Raw genomic sequence first — 21,114 nt, 5'->3', positions numbered from 1 at the left:
ATTAGAGTACCCTATTGTTTTCCTAAAATTGTCTTGGACAAAAGGTGAAGAACGCGAAAAATTGCAATACCGCCATTTTTGGGTTATCTGAGGTGAAGGTTTAGAATAAAACAAAGTGAAGTCTTTCAATATAAATATCTTTTTAGATTTTATGTATATATACAATAATGTTGTTTTCTTAAATTCGTATTTTGTTTGCAACAATTAACCAACGTTTTTTATATATAATTTTTTACTAAACTACACGTTTTTATTGTTAACATTTTCGCCAGTCCTCTGGTATGGATGGTGATTACCGACTTTTTTCTATTGGTTTGCAAATAAAATTTTCTATGGGAATATTTTAATTGGATACCATGCCAGGTATGTAATGGAAAGTGAACCAATACATGCGAGAACACTAAAGATGTTCCAATTTCCATTACATTTTTCTGATGTTTCGAGTTAAAATGTGATGTCCTTTTTGTCACTTTTATGAAATTACCACTAAAGTTTATTGTTTTTTTTGTTATATTGTTGACATTCAAATTAACACACTTGCTATTACCCAGCAAACAATTTTACAGACAATTCATGCTATGCGTTATGTTTACCATTGTGTAAACCTGACATTACTTAGCTACCCTTCTAAGCAGAAGTAAACAAAACAAACAGTTACACAAAATTTAGTTTTTTTTTTGTGGAAAAACGTAGTTTTTATAGTATAAGGACAAAGTATTGTTAAGAACGATAAGCTGCACGATTAATATTAGAATTTTCATCGATCTATCTTTCCTGGAACAAAAACAAAAAATACTGGAGCAACAAAAGCAGAAAGAACAGAATGAACTTCAGCATCGGGCACAGCGACAAAAACAGCCAGAACAACGTTACCATCATTGATGATTCGAAATCGAAAATAAAAAAACAATATGAGAAACTTAATCCCCTGCGGTTATGATAGAGGAATTTTAACAACCCTTTACACCCTTTAATGTAACTCGTACTCCTTTACATGTATAGTTTGAATAATTTACCCACTCCTCTGCCTTCTCTCACCTAAACGTTTGGTCCCTTCACTTACCAGTTAGTGTCCAGTGTCATTCCTTCCCGTGAGCCTTATTACCCAGAAAAGGTCCCTTCAACCACTACCAAAACACTCAAATACCTACACTATTTTCAAATTAATTCTTGTCATACCCCAGAAAAGCTTTTGTGGCTAACATTTAGAAAAATCCTCCCCTCAAACTGGAAAATTTACATTCGAATCTTTCATAAGCGTTGTTCAATAGTATATCCCATCCTACCTACCATGCTTGTCAACACTAATTCCGAGAAGTTCTTCCTTCTCTCTAATAATTACGCTAAAATAATTTCTCGTAGTTCTAACATAATCTTTAATTTGATGCAAGCGTATTAAAAACCAAACAACAACATAAATTAGCCATTAAGTTTCAATTGGAATTTGTCATTTAAACTGTCATTGTTTTGCAAATTTACCAACAATTTTTTTTTTTCGTTTTTTTGAAACTAATTCTAACGTATTTTGTGCACATCCTGTTTTTTCTCCTCTTCGACTGTCTTCGCTATCTAAAAACTACTCTCTCAAAAAAATTGTATCGAACACTCGTCAACTCGTCCAACCAATTGCAATAACAAACAAATGTAAACGTATGAATTAAAACAAAAAAAAAAAAACACATAAATTAATAAACGTAAACAATTCTCAATGATGTAAATCGAACGGACTCATGCGCATGCTGCACCGACCACAACCACATATGAAAACTTTAGTCACAAGCCAACAGTTCTATATGATCCATCAAAGAGTGAGACTTTCAAAGCCCTCCAGGAAGCTGGATACGACTGTGCTGACTATACTGAAGAAGTAACGGTGCCAGTGCAACCCAAGGTGTTCCAACCCAATAGAATGGTTCCAGGAAAGGTAAGATCACAGTGTCACATTGTGGTTGAAACTCACACTCGCACTCTGTCTCTCTCCTTCTCTGAAGTGAGTGAAATGTCATCGCGTGTGTGTATGTGTGGGCTAGAGTGTCATAAGCATTCTCCCGCTGTCTCACTCTTATTTTCTCTCCAACAACCAATTATAATTTGTCTTGCTCTTGTCATGTTTTTCTTAATCAGCAATCTAAATGCATTTCGTTCGTCAGCTCAATTTGTCCTGTGTCAACAATCATTGTCACTGTTTTGTTTTTTCCCCGCCGTCTCACATACTATTTTGTTTTGTTTATTCTAGATATTGTGTTTGTTTGTGTTCCCTATATAGAACTATTTTTTGTCTTACTTTTTTTGTTTCACCGATCGCTCTGCTCGCTGTCATAAAACTTTTGTATAAGTTCGTGCGTACTTAAATACGTGCATAATGTTACTAAAAAAATGATGTTTACTTGAATAGCTAGCTGTATATGTCGCCATATCAATATTGTACATTAGTGGACGTACTGCGCTTCGTGTATAGCCGGCATAGGTTATTGTAACAATTATGAAATACATATCACCCTGTTATAAGTACAGTGTAAGTCCTTTCAAATTGGCAACCCCTAAGACCATCATCATCATATGGTGGCGTTAGCAGCCCTGCTTTTCCTTTCTATAGGACGTTTACACTGTACTTAAAAAATCACAATGTAAATTTCATAACTTGAACATAAATTACTAACCAGAAAAAAAGTCTAAAATAATTTTCAAATCTTGTAAGCATAAAGGCAATTGTATAAATATTGATTTCTTTTGATGTTTTTTTTTTCATTAATTTTTGTATATAAAAATTAAATTTCGTTGTTTTAAATTGCCTTAATGTATGTAACGATAAATATGCAATTCGCCCCTGTCAATGATTTTCTGTTCGTTTTCATTCTGAAACGAATCGTATAGAATGAACAGAAAAAATCGGATTTCATTTAATACCCAATCATGGAAATTGTATGTTTACATAATGTTTTATACAAATTGAATAATTTGTTGTATTATTTGTTTATTCCACAACAGAAATTCTTACAGTCAGCGCCCGTTTCCCGCCCGTCGTACCATGTAAGTATACTAGCTTATGTTAAAACAAGAAAATGCTTAATTTTATTTGCTTACATAAATATAAATTTGTGGCTCTGATGTCTTTACCACTATCGAATGCAATGCATTTGTCCTATATAGATTTGCAAAGTAGGACAGTTTCCATCTTCTGTTTACTCAGATAGGATCATATTTTTTATAAAAGATTTTTCTCCACCTTCTTCTGTGCTGCAATTCTGTAGCTTATAACGATTATCGTTTAGTTAAATTTGTCGACGAAACAATCGTTGGCACTAATTACGTCATTCTCTTATTCCTAGTTAAGCGCAGTATGCACATTTGGCGAACATTTTCGTTACAATAAGAAATACAATGACATTCAAAAAGAAATTTTCTTTACCGGTACTGCTACCGAAAATTTCGCTTGCATGTACGCAGCTCAAATGAAATGTTCTTTGCATAACAGGGTGACATAATAGGCATTGGTGAATTTTTTCTTGCAATTACAAGTGAATTTGTATTTTTTAATAGCTGCATGCAACATGAAATAAAATTATTTGCAAATAGAAAGGATTAATGACAGCATATATGTACCTTATTAGCCAAACATAATTAAAATTTGGCCAAAGTTACAGAGCGATGTTTGTCGCCATCTTTTGTTCTACACAACTATCTACAACTTTCAGTGACGACATAAATGTCTTGGCTGCAACCCATGGTACAATTAAGAGGTAGTGTCATTAGCACAACAACAAAAATATACCCCCAAAGAAACTACCTTGATTGGCTTATGCCGTAAATGCAAATGTCAAAATGGTTTTTAGAAATAAACGCTGTTTTAAAATTAATCTTCTTGAAATGTGTTGTTGTATTTTCATCATTATAACACTGTTTGGTGGTCTATAGCTGAGTATTCTGTTCAGTTTTTCGAGCGGAATGCTGTCAAACTCTATATAAAAAAACCCTGAAACGTTAGTTGAAAATCGGCGGAAAAGTTGTACTCTGTTCATAGTAAGGAAAATGGCAAACAACTCTTATAGTGGCAACACTTGAAACTATTGCAGGCATCAATTTAGTTTATTTAATTGGTTTTAATGGTTCGTATGTCTTTATTTATTTGAGAAAAAATATAAAAAATAGAGAAGACAAAAAGTGCAGATAAAGAAACGTGTTTAACTTTCCGCGACTATTCTGAAAGAAGAATAGAATACCAACCTTCAACATATATTCATTTACAGGTAATGGCAGTTGCCCAACAACGAAATATTGTGTGCACTATCTGTCAAAATCAGTGACTAGTGCAACTCTGATTTTGTGTATGTTACTAGTTCGAGCCATTTTTCGTTGTTTGTGTGTGGTATGGTTCTTAACTATAATACACACACACAACCAAAACTAACTGACAGATAGTGCACTTTGCGAGAAAAAAATTGTATTCAGTTGTTTATGGTACATTACCTGGTAATTATGTTATGAGACCTGGTTATTATGTCAGAAGATTGGTAAAGAAAACTCCGTTTACACAGCTTTTTAAATCCGTATTTATGGCTCGATCATCTGTTTTCCTTTTATCAAATCAGCTGACGAGAGCGTTAAAAACGGATTTAATGAACAATGTAAACGGGGTTTAAAACAAAACAAATATGTGCTATTCCAGCCAGATTGTACAAACAAAATTATGCACATGACAAAATTACCAGGTAGTGTACCGTAAACAGCTGAGTGCAATTTTTCCCGCGTGCACTATCTTTTAACGAGTTTTGGTTGTGTGTATTATATTGTAGTTAAGAACCATAAGAGACAAACGCAAGAAAAAATGGCACGAACTGGTAACATACACAAAATCAGGGTTGCACTAATCACCGAATTTACCAGATACTGCACTCAATATTTTGTTGTTGGGCAACTGTCACTACCTGTACATGAATATATCTTGGTTATGCATATACGTTATCAGTGTGGCTAATACAGTTTCAAATTGCTCATCTGGCAAATCATCGGTTCCTGTTGCCTTAATATTTTTTAGTCGGTTTACTACTATTCTCACCTAATTGTAAAAATATACAGACCTGTTCCGGTTTCCGAATTCTCAAAACGGAAAAAATTGTTCTGCCAATATTTTGCAAGTACTTCTCTTTTAAGATTTGAAATCACTTAAGGTTCCTCTTATTATATAGAGGTTTGATAATAGTATGCATTCAAACATCGACGTTGCAAGGTTTGCAAGAAATAAAGCAAAGAATTTCGTTCCTTTTACGTTTTCGAATCGCAAATCTCTAAACGAGATGGCTGAACAGTTCAAAATTCACCTGTTGTGGGTGCCGGCCCATAGAGATATCCCAGGGAATTGTAAAGCGGATGAGCTTGCGAGAATAGGAACTACCCTACACGTTCCAGGGACACTGGAATCTGTGAGTATGCCTCTAGCGACATGTAAGCTAAGTTTTGAGGACCAGGACCGAAGGACAAAACTATGTGGTCTAATCTAGACTTGAAGAGGTCTACTGCTTTGCTGTCATGGGCTAGAACAGACATCTCCGTCATTGTGTCCGTCATGACAGGTCACTGTCTAATCGGAAAACATGATGACAGACTGAAGGTTGCAAGCAACGACTTTTGTTGAGGCTGCGAGGACATGGAAGAAGAAGAGACTACACCTTCTGTGTGTGTGTGTCCCGCACTAGCAGTCAAAAGGAGTTCCACTTTAGGTTCTCATTTCTTTGAGAAGCTGTCTGATTTAGCGGATGTGAACATTCACAAGTTATTGGGATTTTAAAGGGGTCTGGATGGTTCAACGGTAGGAACTAGAAGGCATCTTCCTTCTTCTGTTCCTGTGGTATCACAATGGACGAAAACGTCTAAGTGAGTGTGATGGCAGACTGCCACTTAAATCTAACCTAACCTACGTTTTTGAAAACTGGAATAGACCTGATAATACGGACTTAATTCTTTTTACACTTTCAACCTCCACCTTAAGTACGCAGTCATGTATTTGAAACACATTATATGGAGCTCAAATGAAAGGTGTTCTAGAAATTATTTTGAATATCCAATATTGAGGCAAATTAAATATTGTTTCGAAAAGGAACTCGGGACCTTTAAAAATATTTAATTTTAATATAAAAAATTTAAAAATTTTTTTTTTATGTTAACTAAAAACCTTTTGTCTAAATTGAAATCAAGCTATAAACTTGCATACAAATTTATAAAAAAAAATTTTACTAATAACAATTTTTCTTTAACCTTTCAGGTGGTAAATACACAGGATGACACCATTCGTCAAAGTGGATCTTTCAATCGTTTGATGCACAGTGTTTTGGGTGCATCAAACTACTAATTTCTGTTTTTGAAAGTATATTTGTTTGTAATTAACAGCAACCAGCACCAATTTTGTCATCGGCGAGATTACTAAACAAAATTACTTTAAATATATACATAAACATATTCTTAAACAACAACAAAATATCTCTAATATAAAAACATCATACAGCTACAACCAAAGAATCAAAAACACAATAGTTTTGAAAACACTTTACGACTTGTAATTTAAAAACTTTATTCATATATGACCAAAATTTTAACCTTTGTATTAATATAATAAAAAAAACAAAAAACCAATATATTACCATCACAATTAGTAAAACATCAATCAACAAAACTAACACCTGCAGAAAGGATTTTATTTAATTTATTTCAAAATTATCACACGATTATCGATCGAACGATTTGTGTGAATCACATATCGTTCAATTCCTACAATCAATAAAAAAATTGTAAAAAAAAATAATTTTTTAAATCTTCATTCATAGTTATTGATTGCCTCTTTAAAGGAGAAACAAATTGAAAATCGATTACAAAAAAAAAAAAAAAAACAAAAATAATTATTCTTTATCTGTGTTGAATAATTTTTACTATTTTACTTTAATTTGAAAATAAATTAACACACCTCTAAATAAAAAAAAAAAACAAAAAACAACAAAAAACCACAATTGAAATGCTGTTTGATTTAAATGAGGCAAAATCTCACAATAAGTTGGCAGGTATATAAACATTGTTTGAAACTCCTCGAACGTTTGTCCTAGGATTCTAACAAGTATTTCTTCTAGATTGAAATTTTGCATAAATACAATAATATGGGTCGGGGTAGGTAAATGTATCTTTTAAATGGGCCAAAATTGCTTATGTTTAAATATATAGCTGCCTTATAATGGGTGGGTGGTTTTTCGAGGTCGTCTTTCAGGAAAAAATGGGCCGATAATGCCATAAGCCGATAAACCATACCACAAATTGTCGCGACAATGGGATAGAACCAAGATATGTATTCATTTACAGGTAGTGACAGTTGCCCAACAACAAAATATTGAATGCACTATCTGTCAAAATTAGTGATTAGTGCAATTGTGATTTTGTGTATGCTACTAGTTCGCGACATTTTTCGTTGTTTGTGTGTGTCATGGCTCTTAATTTTAATACACACATACAACCAAAACTCGTTGACAGAAAGTGCCAAGGTATACATGAATTTACAGGTAGTGGCAGTTGCCCAACAACAAAATATTGAGTACACTATCTGTCAAAATCAATGATTAGTGCAACTCTGATTTTGAGTATGTTAATTCTTCGCGCCATTTATCGTTGTCCATGTGTTCTGGTTCTTAACTATAATACACACACACACAACCAAAACACGTTGCCAGATAGTGGATTTAGCGAGAAAAATTTTAATCAGCTGTTTTCGGTACACTACCTGGTAATTATGTCATGGTTCAATCGGTCCATAACCTGATATGGTCCCATTTAATCCGATTTCTGATCTTCACTTCTTGAGCTGCTAGAGGGCGCAATTATTTTGCGATTTTGCTGAAATTGTGCATGAATTGTTTAGGTTTGACTAGAAACAAATGTCCCAAGTATGACCCAAATTGGTTCATTACCTGATATAGCTCTCATATAAAACGATCTCGGATCTTGACTTCTTGAGCCGCTAGAGGTCGCAATTATTATCACATTTGCATGCAGTGTTTTGTTCTAACTTCTAATAACTACGCCAAGTATGGTTCAAACCGGTCCATGATCGATATGGCTCCCATATAATCCGATATCTGATCTTGACTTCTTGAGCCTCAAGAGTGCTCAATTATTATCCGATTTGGCTAAATTTATTTACAACGGCTTCTCCCATGACCTTCAACATACCGCCCGGCCGAATTTAGCACGCTTTTACTTGTTTGTACTTTCCTAGTTTCACTCCATTTTTATTTGTATTTTCTAAAAAAAAAAATATTTATTTGAAAAAAACCCCTCATTTCTCTCAAATGGCTTCAAGGTGCCAACTTTGTGTATGTTTCTAAAAGCTCTTGTAAGTGCCTTTTATTATACCCACCACAGAAGGATGGGGGTATATTCATTTTGTCATTCAGTTTGCAACACATCGAAATATCCATTTCCGACCCTATAAAGTCTATATATTCTTGATCAGCGTAAAAATCTAAGAAGATCTAGCTGTCCGTCCGTCTGTCTGTTGAAATCATGCTACAGTCTTTAACAAGTAAAAGCGTGCTAAGTTCGGCCGGGCCGAATCTTATATACCCTCCACCATGGATCGCATTTGTCGAGTTCTTTTCCCGGCTTCTCTTCTTAGGCAAAAAAAAGGATATAAGAAAAGATTTGCTCTGCTATTAGAGCGATATCAAGATATGGTCCGGTTTGGACCACAATTAAATTATATGTTGGAGACCTGTGTAAAATGTCAGCCAATTCGAATAAGAATTGCGCCCTTTGTGGGCTCAAGAAGTAAAATAGAGAGATCGATTTATATGGGAGCTGTATCGGGCTATAGACCGATTCAGACCATAATAAACACGTATTTTGATAGCCATGAGAGGATCTGTCGTACAAAATTTCAGGCAAATCGGATAATAATCAAGAAGTCAAGATCCCAGATCGGTTTATATGGCAGCTTTATCAGGTTATGAACCGACTTGTACTTTATTTGACATAGTTGTTGAAAGTAGCAATGAAAAACGTCTTGCGAAATTTCAGCCAAATCGGATAGGAATTGCGCCCTCTAGAAGCTCAAGAAGTCAAGTCCCCACATCTGTTTATATGACAGCTATATCAGGTAATGAACCGATTTGAACCATACTTGGCACAGTTGTTGGATATCGCAACAAAACACGTCGTGCAAAATTTCATTCCAATCGGATAAGAATTGCGCACTCTAGAGGCTCAAGAAGTCAAGACCCCAGATCGGTTTATATAGCAGCTATATCAGGTTATGGACCGATTTGAACAATACTTAGCACAGTTGTTGGATATAATAACAAAACACGTCGTGCAAAATTTCATTCCAATCGGATAAGAATTGCGCACTCTAGATGCTCAAGAATTCAAGACCCAAGATCGGTTTATATGACAGCTATATAAGGTTATTAACCGATTTGAACCATACTTGGCACAGTTGTTGGATATCGGAACAAAACACGTCGTGCAAAATTTCATTCCAATCGCATAAGAATTGCGCACTCTAGAGGCTCAAGAAGTCAAGACCCCAGATCGGTTTATATGGCAGCTATATCAGGTTATGGACCGATTTGAACAATACTTAGCACAGTTGTTGGATATAATAACAAAACACGTCGTGCAAAATTTCATTCCAATCGGATAAGAATTGCGCACTCTAGAGGCTCAATAAGTCAAGACCCAAGATCGGTTTATATGGCAGCTATATCAAAACATGGACCGATATGGCCCATTTACAATACCAACCGACCTACACTAATAAGAAGTATTTGTGCAAAATTTCAAGCGGCTAGCTTTACTCCTTCGGAAGTTAGCGTGTTTTCGACAGACAGACGGACGGACATGGCAAGATCGACATAAAATTTCACGACGATCAAGAATATATATACTTTATGGGGTCTCAGACGAATATTTCGAGTAGTTACAATCAGAATGACGAAATTAGTATACCCCCCATCTTATGGTGGAGGGTATAAAAATTGAGGTATTGAGCTGAAGCTTTGCACAGATTCTTTTTTTGTCCATAAGCTGGTTAAGTTAGCCCTCATATAGACCGATCCGCCGATGTAGGGTCTTAGACCCACAAAAGCCACATTTATTACCCGACTTTGCTGAAATTTAGGACAGTGAGTTGTGTTAGGTCACTCGACAACCCTTTTGAATTTGGCCCGGATCGGTCCAGATTTGGATATAGCTGCCGTATAGACCGATCTCTCGATTTAAGGTTTTGGGTCCATAAAAGGCGCATTTATTGTCTGATGTCGCCGAAATTTAGGACAGTGAGTTGTGTTAGGCTCTTCGACATTCTTCTTCAATTTGGCTCAAATTGGTCCAGGTTTGGATATAACTGCCATATAGACCGATCTCTCGATTTAAGGCTTTGGACCTATAAAAGGCGCATTTATTGTGCGATGTCGCCGAAATTTAGGACAGTGAGTTGTGTTAGGCTCTTCGACATTTTTCTGCAACTTGACCCAAATCGGTCCAGATTTGGATATAGCTGCCATATAGACCGATATCTCGATTTAAAGTCTTAGGCCCATAAAAGACGCATTTATAATCCGATTTCACTGAAATTTGACACAGTGGCTTATGATAGGCTTTTCGACATCCGTGTCGTATATGGTTCAGATCGGTTTATTTTTAGAAGGTATGCATTTTTCACCGAATTCTGGCGAAGGGTGGTTTTCATATATATCCGAGGTGGTGGGTATCCAAAGTTCGGCCCAGCCGAACTTAACGCCTTTTTACTTATTTTGGGTATCACTTTGGTATAGACTAATTTTAAAGTATGTAATTTATCAAAGCAAAGTAGAGTAAATAATTCGGCATTGTACATGCCGCCAGAAAAATTTTAAAAACAATTCAAATTCAACCTACCCTGACTGAAAATTTGTTTTCATTTTGAAAAAAAAAAACGGTTGTGAGAATAACAACCGTTTTTTTTCTTTTGGAGGTGTTTTCTATTGGAAACACCCAAAAATGTGACAAAACTACATTTTATACTTTTGGCCAAAAAATGGGTCATTGAAACCACTGTTTCGATAAAACAGTGGAGTTCAATCGAGCTGTGGTCACAAATCATGCATTTTAATAATAATATTTCAACGATTTGTAGTCGTTGCACTTTCGTGAGTTTCTCGATGATAAAATGGCAGAGTATACTGAAAACTTTTCATTTTCACACACGTGTTGATACCACACATGTTCTAAGCCAGTGTTGCCACCCCGAAAAACTTTACTCAAAAAACACTCTTTATATATATCCACAATGAGACTTTGTACGCTAATTATGCTCTTAATAATGCAAACATCACCATGCATTGACCCTTAAAGTCGACCATTCTCTCTGTCTGTAAGCCTGTAAAACTCTTGTCACTAATCCTTTTTCAATGTATATATAAAAATCTTTGTAACAACGGGTGCTGTTACTAATGAAAATTATAATTATGCCATTATTAGTATATGCCTTCAAACATGAATAAATGTAAGAGTCAAAACTAGTTTATTGCTTATTTTTATGTCTTTTTGTTCAATTAAATAGGGCAATGACAGTATGAATATTGGGTCAGTAGCAAATCATGCTGGTGGTACAATTTTTGTGTTAAAAACATGTTGAATTTTTTTTCTCTCTTGTTCATACATTTATGTTATGAATGGAATGGACGGCGGACACATTGCCATTTTGTTTCGTAATTATTGTAGAAAAATGAAAGTAAAAATCAATTATGATATACGAGTACATCTGATATTTGTCATAAAAATATGTTGTGGGATTTAATGATTCATTCCAACGGTCACATGGGAAAATTGAATTAAATAGTTTATTAATTTATCCAAATAAATAGGCTTATGGGAGATTACAAATCATAGAAAGAATTAATAGCAATATGCAATTCTCCCGAGTATATTACTCACCTCCACAAGGACATTAAGGATGTATATTTTTAGGTATAACTTCCCCATCTACATAAAAAGACTCTTCGAAGAGATTTTCAGAGGATGTTGAAAGTAACTTATTTATCACTGAGCTAGGACTTGGACCAGACATTGAAATATTGCACTCATTGGATGATCGTGGTGAAATTTACATTTGCAGTTACTGTGTATATTTCAAAGGACTTGTGGTTTGTACATTTTACCAAATTGCTCCACTTATAACATGCCATTATTATTTCTTCCCTGAAAAAAGTATAAATACTGTGACATCCCATTCGCAGTCTGTTATAAAAAGAAGAAATCTTAACAGAAATTCAATAATATTCCTTAAATTGTTTATTAACTAAAACAAGTAAAAAGGTGTTAAGTTAGGCCGGGCCGAACTTTGGATACCCACCACCTCGTGTATATATGTAAAACACATTTCGTCATAATACGGCGAAAAATGCATAATTTATGCCCGCATAGCAGCTTTATCGAAATATGATCCAATTTGGGCCAAATTCGACACGGATATTGACTGGTCTCATAAGTACAAGTCACATTGTTGAATTTTATAGAGCAAAATATTGGTATTTTTGGTAGCCATATCCAAATGTAGACCGCTCTGAACCATATGCGACACGGATGTCGAAAAGCCTAACATAAGTCACTGCTTCACATTTAAGCGAAATCAGATTATAAATGTGCCTTTTATGGGGCCAAGACTTTAAATCGAGAGAACGGTCTATATGGCAGCTATATCCAAATCGAAACCGATTTGGGGCACATGAAAGAGGGCTGTCGAAGGGCCTAACACAACTTACTGTCCCAAATATCGGCGAAATCGGACAATAAATGCGCCTTTTATGGACCCAAAACCTTAAATCGAGAGATAGGTCTATATGACAGCTATATCCAAATCTGGACCCATCCAGGCCAAATTGCAGAAAGTTGTCGAAGAGCCTAACGCAACTCAATGTCCCAAATATAGGCGACATCGGACAATAAATGCGCCTTTTACGGGTCCAAACCCTTAAATCGAGAGATCGGTCTATATGGCAGCTATATCCAAATTTGGATCGATCTAAGCCAAATTTAAGAAGGATGTCGAAGGGCCTAATGCAACACACACATCCTAAATTTCAGCAAAATCGGATAATAAATGCGAATTTTATGGGTTTTAGACCTTAAATCGAGAGATTGGTCTATATGGCAGCTGGACCGATCTGTGTCTTATTGCAGAAGACACGAGGGATCAGTCTACATGACAGCTATATCCAAATTTGGACCAATCTGTGCATTTTGCAGAAGTATGTCGCGGGGCTTAGCTTAACTCACTGTCCCAAATTTCGGCGACATTAGAAAGTAAATGCGTCTTTTATGGGCCCAAAAACCTTATCCAAATCTGCAACGATCTGGGCCAAATTGAAAAAGAATGTCGAGAGGCCTAACACAACTCATTGTCCCCAATTTCAGCAAAATCGGATAATAAATGTGGTTTTTATGGGCCTAAGACCCCGAATCAGCGGATCGGTCTAAATGGGGGCTATATCAAGATATATTTCGATATAGCCCATCTTCGAACTTAACCTATTTATGCCCTCCACCATGGAGGGCATATAAGAGGGTATTTGTCGAATTCGCGCGTTATCTCTTTTTAGGCAAACAAAGAATATTGAATAAGAACTGTTATGCTATTGGAGCTATATCAAGTTATAGTCCGATTCGGGCCATAAATGAATGCTGAACATTGCACAATAGAAGACATTGTGTAATATTTCAGTTCATTCGGATAAGCATTTTGCCTTGTGGGGGCTCAAGAAGCAAAATCGGGAGATAGGTTTATATGGGAGCTGTATCAAGCTAACTATCGATTCAGACCATAATAGACACGTATGTTGAAGGTCATGAGAGAAGACGTTGTACAAACAATTTCTGGCAAATCGGATGAGAATTGCGCCCTCTAGAGGCTCTAGAAATCAAGATCCCAGATCGGTTTATATGACAGCTATATCAAAACATGGACCGATTTCCGCCATACTTAGCGCAGTTGTTGGAAGTGATATCAAAACACCACGTGCTAAATATCAGTCAAGTCGGACGAGAATTGCGTCCTTTAGAAGCTCAAGAAGTCAGACCCAAGATCGGTTTATATGGCAGCTATATCAAAACATGTACCGATTTGGCCCATTTACAATCCTATACTTAACACAGTTGTTGAAAGTGATACGAAAACACTACGTGCAAAATGTCAGTTAAATCGGACGAGAATTGCGCCCTCTAGAGGCTCAAGAAGTCAAGACCCAAGATCGGTTTATATGACAGCTATATCAAAACATGGACCGATTTCCGCCATACTAAGCGCAGTTGTTGGAAGTGATATCAAAACACCACGTGCTAAATATCAGTCAAGTCGGACGAGAATTGCGTCCTTTAGAAGCTCAAGAAGTCAGACCCAAGATCGGTTTATATGGCAGCTATATCAAAACATGGACGACTTAAAATAACATGACGATCAAGAATATATGTACTTTATGAGCTCTCAGACGCATATTTCGAGGTGTTACAATCAGAATGACGAAATTAGTTAACCCCCATTCTATGGTGGAGGGTATAAAAAAGCTCAATATCTCTATTTTTAAAGACTGTAGCGTGATTTCAACAGACAGACAGATGGACGAACATGGCTAGATCGTCTTTGAATTTTAAGCTGATCAAGAATAAATATACTTAATAGGGTCGGAAATGGATATTTCGATGCAAACGGAATGACAAAATGAATATACCCCCATCCTTTGGTGGTGGGTATAAAAATGTGTGTTTTAAACATATTTTTGTATTTGAATTTCATTGAAATAGTTATAAATTTCTGATTTAATATGGGTTTTTATTTCTTTGAAGAACTGTCTGAAACAGCGGTTGTGAACTTTCAGCATATTAGGCTGGCTAGTTGCTTGTCCTGTGGTATTGTATGCACTGACATTTTTAAGTGAATCTTATTCCATACTGCCACTAAGACGTTATCACCACCTTGATATAGAGCAGATCAAACAAAATGCTATTCGTGAATAGGAATATTGAAAATATTACAAAAAGACAAGAAAAAACATTGATTCAAAGAAGATAATAAACACAATTGGAACATTTTGTGATGGATACCATTCAAATTTGATTAGGTAACCGTAATTAACAATACATGTGTTAACCACGGTTGTCTATATACTTATATACCCTACATTACACTATATCCATATACATTAGCATGGGTCAGTTTGTTTTGATATTAAAACAATTTTTTGATTGTATTGACTAAGAGCAGTATGCACCTCTGGCGAAAATTTCGTTAACATACGAAATACAATTAAATTTTTAATTGAAAAATTTGTCCCGTTTTTTTACTGTGTTCAAAAAACTTTTGGTGTTGTTGTACTACATTATTATGGGACATATTAAGTGTGTCCGCACAACAATAGACAAAATTTGTGCAAATTTGCACTTATTGTTACTGGAAGTCGTTCGCGTTCTTTATTTGGCAGCAGAAGTAAGCGGGAGAGTGCATGTGAGCGAACAAAATTTAGAGAGTTTGGTAGTTGAAAGCTTGCACATTTTTACTGGAGGGTTTTTTCCAAGCGTAAATTTGCAGCATCTAACATCTGTTGTACAAAAACCAGCTCTTCTTACTCCCCTGCAAATTTGTACTAGAAAAGTACACAAACAGACCTACTTTCAAAGTCAGACATCTCTCTCACGCAAAATAACGGTTTCAAACTTATTTTTAAATATAGGAATTTTTAAATATAGGAATTAAATATGGGAATTTATTAAAGAATTCACCATATGCTATACGGTCAATGTGGCGTAGAGGTTAAAATGTCTGCTTATGATGCCTGGGTGTGAATCCTGGCAAGAAGATCAGAAACAAGTAAAAGCGTGATAAGTTCGGCCGGGCCGAATCTTATATACCCTCCACCATGGATCGCATTTGTCGAGTTCATTTCCCGGCATCTCTTCTTAGGCAAAAAATGATATAAGAAAAGATTTGCTCTGCTATTAGAGCGATATTAAGATATGTTCCGGTTTGGACGACAATTAAATTATATGTTGGAGATCTGTGTAAAATGTCAGCCAATTCGAATAAGAATTGCGCCCTTTGTGGGCTCAAGAAGTAAAATAGAGAGATCGATTTTTATGGGAGCTGTATCGGGCTATAGACCGATTCAGACCATAATAAACACGTATGTTGATGGTCATGAGAGAATCCGTCGTACAAAATTTCAGGCAAATCGGACAATAATTGCGACCCCTAGAGGCTCAAGAAGTCAAGATCCCAGATCGGTTTATATGGCAGCTATACCAGCTTATGAACCGACTTGAACCTTACTTGGCACAGTTGTTGGATATCATAACAAAATACTACGTGCCAAAATTCATTCAAATCGGATAAGAATTGCGCCCTCTAGAGGCTCAAGAAGTCAAGACCCAAGATCGGTTTATATGACAGCTATATCAGGTTATGGACCGATTTGAACCATACTTGACACAGTTGTTGGATATCATAACAAAACACGTCGTGCAAAATTTCATTCCAATCGGATAAGAATTGCGCACTCTAGAGGCTCAAGAAGTCAAGACCCCAGATCGGTTTATATGGCAGCTATATCAGGTTATGAACCGATTTGAACCATACTTGGCCCAGTTATTGGATATTATAACAAAACACGTCATGCAAAATTTCATCCCAATCGGATAAGAATTGCGCACTCTAGAGGCTCAAGAAGTCAAGACCCAAGATCGGTTTATATGGCAGCTATATCAAAACATGGACCGATATGGCCCATTTACAATACCAACCGACCTACACTAATAATTAGCGGCTAGCTTTACTCCTTTGGAAGTTAGTGTGCTTTCGACAGACAGACGGACGGACGGACGGACAGACGGTCGGACAGACGGACGGACATGGCTAGATCGACATAAAATTTCACGACGATCAAGAATATATATACTTTATGGGGTCTCAGACGAATATTTCGAGTAGTTACAATCAGAATGACGAAATTAGTATACCCCCCATCCTATGGTGGAGGGTATAAAAATGTCCGCCGGTGGCTATAACCTCACTAATGCTGGCCACATTTGTGAGGTATTCAGCTGTGCAAAAATTCTCTACTAAGTGTTGTCGCTCTGCGGTACACATTTCTCGAACTCGACACTAGAAAGCATGCGCCTTATCATTGGGCTTGAAATTGAATAGGACAGAACTTATTGATATGAAAATTCCGCTTTTTATACACTCCACCATAGGATGGGGTATTCTAATTTCGGCATTCTGTTTGTAACACCTCGAAATATGCGTCTGAGAATCCATAAAGTATGTATATTCTTCATCGCCATGTCATTTTGAGTCGATCTAGCCATGTCCGTCCGTCTGTCTGTCTGTAAAAAGCACGCTAACTTTCGAAGGAGTTAAGCTAGCCGCTTGAAATTTTGCGGAAATACATTTTATTGGTGTATGTCGGTTGGGATTGTAAATGGGCCAAATCGATCCATGTTTTGATATAGCTGCCATATAAACCGATCTTAGGTCTTGATTTCTTGAGCCTCTAGGGGGCGCTATTCTCGTCCGATTTGACTGAAATTTTGCACGTAGAGTTTTGGTATCACTTTCAACAACTGTATTAAGGATGGTTCAAATTGGTTCATATTTTGATATAGCTGCCATATAAACCGATCTTGGGTCATGACTTCTTGGGCTTCTAGAGGGCGCAATTCGCATCCGATTTGCCTGCAATTTTGCACGTAGTGTTTCACTTCCAACAACTGTGCTAAGTATGATTCAAATCGGTTCATAATCTGGTAAAGCTGTCATGTAAACCTATCTGGGATCTTGACTTCTTGAGCCAATAGAGCGCGCAATTCTCATACAATTTTTGGTTGGGATTGTAAATGGGCCCAATCGATCCATGTATTGATATAGCTGTCATATAAACCGATCATAGGTCTTGATTTCTTGGGCCTCTAGGGGACGCAATTCTCGTCCGATTTGACTGAAATTTAGCATGAGGTGTTTTGTTATGACTTCCAATAACTGTGATAAGTATGGCGCAAATCGGTACATAACCTAATATAGCTGCCATATAAACCACTCTGGTATCTTAAATTTTTGATCCTTTAGAGGGCGCAATTCTCATCCGATTTGGCAGAAATTTTGAACTTCTCTCATGACCTTCAACATGTGCATGTGAACTATGGTCTGAATCGATCAATAGCTTGTTACAGCTCCCATATAAACCTATCTCTCGATTTTGCTTCTTGAGCCCCTACAAGGCGCAATTCTTATCCGAATGAACTGAAATATTACACAATGACTTCTACAATGTTCAGCATTCATTTATGGTCCGAATCGGACTATAACTTGATATAGCTCCAATAGCATAACAGTTCTTATTCAATAATCTCTGTTTGCCTTAAAAGAAATACCGCGCTTAGAACTTGACAAATGCGATCCATGGTGTAGGGTATATAAGATTCGGCCCGGCCGAATGGAATATTTATGGGCAAATTTACAATATACATACATAAAATTTACTTTGTATTCCGCTGACATCTTGCTTTACTGTTGTATAACGTATCAAAAGGTTGGCTTTGTCCGACTTAAGTCCATAGTTGTTTCTTAAAACCCAAAAATTTTAACATTTGCCATTATTTGTCCCAGACAAAACAGAAAATGTTAGAATCACTTTTTTAAAGGTTAGGTGAATAATTTACCCCCTCTAATGTTTTCAATACGATGTGCTTACATCTGCATATCAGGCACAGATTTGAGATCTTAAAAACCACAATTAAAAGCATCATATATCAAAAATTTAAATGATTGCACATGATCGTCGTATGCGTCGTTATAGCCATCATTGCCACCATCAGCCTAACATCCATCTCTTATCGAACTATATATTCCAGTCAGCAGTAACCGCACAACAATAGACAACGATGACTAACCAAAAACAAATGTAAATGAATGCAGACAATTACAGACAATGCCACTTGGGCAAAGGTGTTGCTGCGCATGCGTAGAGGCTGACAACAAAGCCCCGCAAAATATTCTATTCGCCCAGCACTGACTCAAAACACCAAAACAAAAATTAGGTCAGCCCTCAATGTGGTTGGTTTCTCTTTAGCTGTGGTGACCAAAAACCAACGAATGCAATAAATAACCTATCAATTACCTTAAAAGACACAACGAATAAATATAGCATCGCATGGTTTGAGTGCTTCATGCAATTTATAAATTATCACATGACAATGGAGGCACTTAAGGAAAATGGAAGACGAAAAGCCTCAATTGTGGATGTTTATGGATTCCTCGAAAATGCGAAGGGAGCATTTAACCCCAATATTGATTTAATGTGCCATAGAGTAAATATGTACTTATACTTGGTCGCAGTGCTGTTCTAAGACGATCTGGCTATACAAGCCTGTCCGTCCGTCTGTTGAAGGTAGGTTATCTTCGGTACTTCATCAATGTGTTCTACAACGATCTGGAAATATACGCATGTCCGCCCATCTGTTGGAGGTTGGTTATCTTCCATACGAATAAACCTATCCACTCCAAAATTTGGACAAATGCACCGATACAATGGGTCGAATTGGGCCGTGTTTAGATATGCGCTACTTTATGAACGTAAAACCAACAGAGTATAATAACTATTCGATTTCTCTAAACTTGTGAATGGGGTGTTCTGTTATGGCTTCCAATATTCACACAAAGAATGGTCCAAATCACTTTATAATCTGATATATGTAGCTTTATTGGAAAATGCAGATAAAATCTGCCAATTTTTAGGTACAAGCCAAGCCGTTCTCCTAATGACACTTCTAGAACTCATAAACCGATATCGCTGCAATTTGAAATCATGAGTATAATATTATTATATTATATCTCCACGCATGCCAATCCTCCCAACCCCAAACACTGTCATATGCCATATCGAAGATATGACAGGGTTTGGGGTAGGGCGGGTCTTTTGTTACTTATTTTGTTACGATATCTAACAACTGTGCCAAGTATGGTTCAAATCGGTCCATAACCTGATAAAGCTGCCATATAAATCGATCTGGGATCTTGACTTCTTGAGCCGCTAGAGGGCATAATTCTTATCCTATTGGAATGAAATTTTGCACGACGTGTTTTCCAACAACTGTGCCAAGTATAGTTGAAATCGCTACATAACCTGATATTGCTGCCATATAAACCGATCTTGGGTCTTGATTTCTTGAGCCTCTAGAGGGCGCAATTCTTATCCGATTGAAATGAAATTTGGCACGACGTGTTTTGTTATGACATCCAACAATTGTGTTAAGAATAGTTCAAATCGGTCCATAACCTGATATAGCTGCCATAAAAACCGATCTGGGGTCCTGACTTCTTGAGCCACTAGAGGGCGAAATTATTATCCGATTTAGCTGAAATTTTGCATGAGGTGTTTCGTTATGACATTCAACAACTGTGCTAAGAATAGTTCAAATCGGTCCATAACCTGATAAAGCTGTCATATAAACCGATATGGGATCTTGACTTCTTGAGCCTCTAAAAAGCGCAAGAATTATCCGATTTGGCTGAAATTTTGTACATCGGCTTCTCTCATGACCTTTAACATACGTGTCGAATATGGTATGCATCGGTTTATGGCCTAATACAGTTCCCTTATAAACCGATCTCACTATTTTACTTCTTCAGTCTTAAGTGCGCATTTCTTACTAGATTTTGCTGAAATTTTACACAATGACTTCTACTATGGTCTCCAATATTGAATATTCTTTTATCCTTTGTTTGCCTAAAAAGAGATACCGTGGAAAGAGCTCTATAAATGCGATCCATGGTGGAGAGTATATAAGATTCGGCCCAGCCGAACTTAGCACGCTTTTACTTATTTTTTTTTATCAAATTCCCGCTCTGCTCTTTAATACCTTTCATCTAAGTTCCATATTGTACTGATCGGTCTATATGCCCGTATGAGGGATTTTTGGGGTGGAGCATTCCACCAAGGGAAGCAGTGTGTTGTGCTCTGAGGCGACAGTCATATTCGGTTTGCAACACATCGAAATATCAATTTCCGACCCTAGAAAATATACATACTTCGGATCGTCGTAAAATTCTAAGAC

General features: G+C 36.5%; 1 protein-coding gene across 14 annotated transcripts in view; it reads left to right on the top strand.

Moving 5' to 3' along the window:
- Nucleotides 1–6,627, top strand: part of LOC106087167 (PDZ and LIM domain protein 4) — a 75,346-nt gene extending 68,719 nt beyond the window's left edge. For 7 of the 14 annotated variants that reach the window (XM_013252101.2, XM_013252103.2, XM_013252102.2 and 4 more), the window contains 3 exons: nucleotides 1,774–1,924; nucleotides 2,989–3,030; nucleotides 6,260–6,627. In XM_013252101.2, the coding sequence (XP_013107555.1) occupies nucleotides 1,774–1,924; nucleotides 2,989–3,030; nucleotides 6,260–6,346 (280 nt within the window). In that variant the 3' untranslated portion in view covers nucleotides 6,347–6,627. Of the gene's footprint in view, nucleotides 1–752; nucleotides 1,686–1,773; nucleotides 1,925–2,988; nucleotides 3,035–6,259 lie in introns of those variants that run through there. The other 7 variants (XM_013252115.2, XM_013252110.2, XM_013252114.2 and 4 more) reach the window with 3 other exon arrangements.
- Nucleotides 6,628–21,114: the final 14,487 nt, after the last annotated feature.

Source organism: Stomoxys calcitrans, chromosome 1 (genome assembly GCF_963082655.1).
Source record: "Stomoxys calcitrans chromosome 1, idStoCalc2.1, whole genome shotgun sequence".
In the NCBI taxonomy this organism is placed as follows: Eukaryota; Metazoa; Arthropoda; class Insecta; order Diptera; family Muscidae; genus Stomoxys; species Stomoxys calcitrans.
Note: the sequence above shows the minus strand (reverse complement) of the source record. Positions and strands in the feature narration are given on the sequence as shown.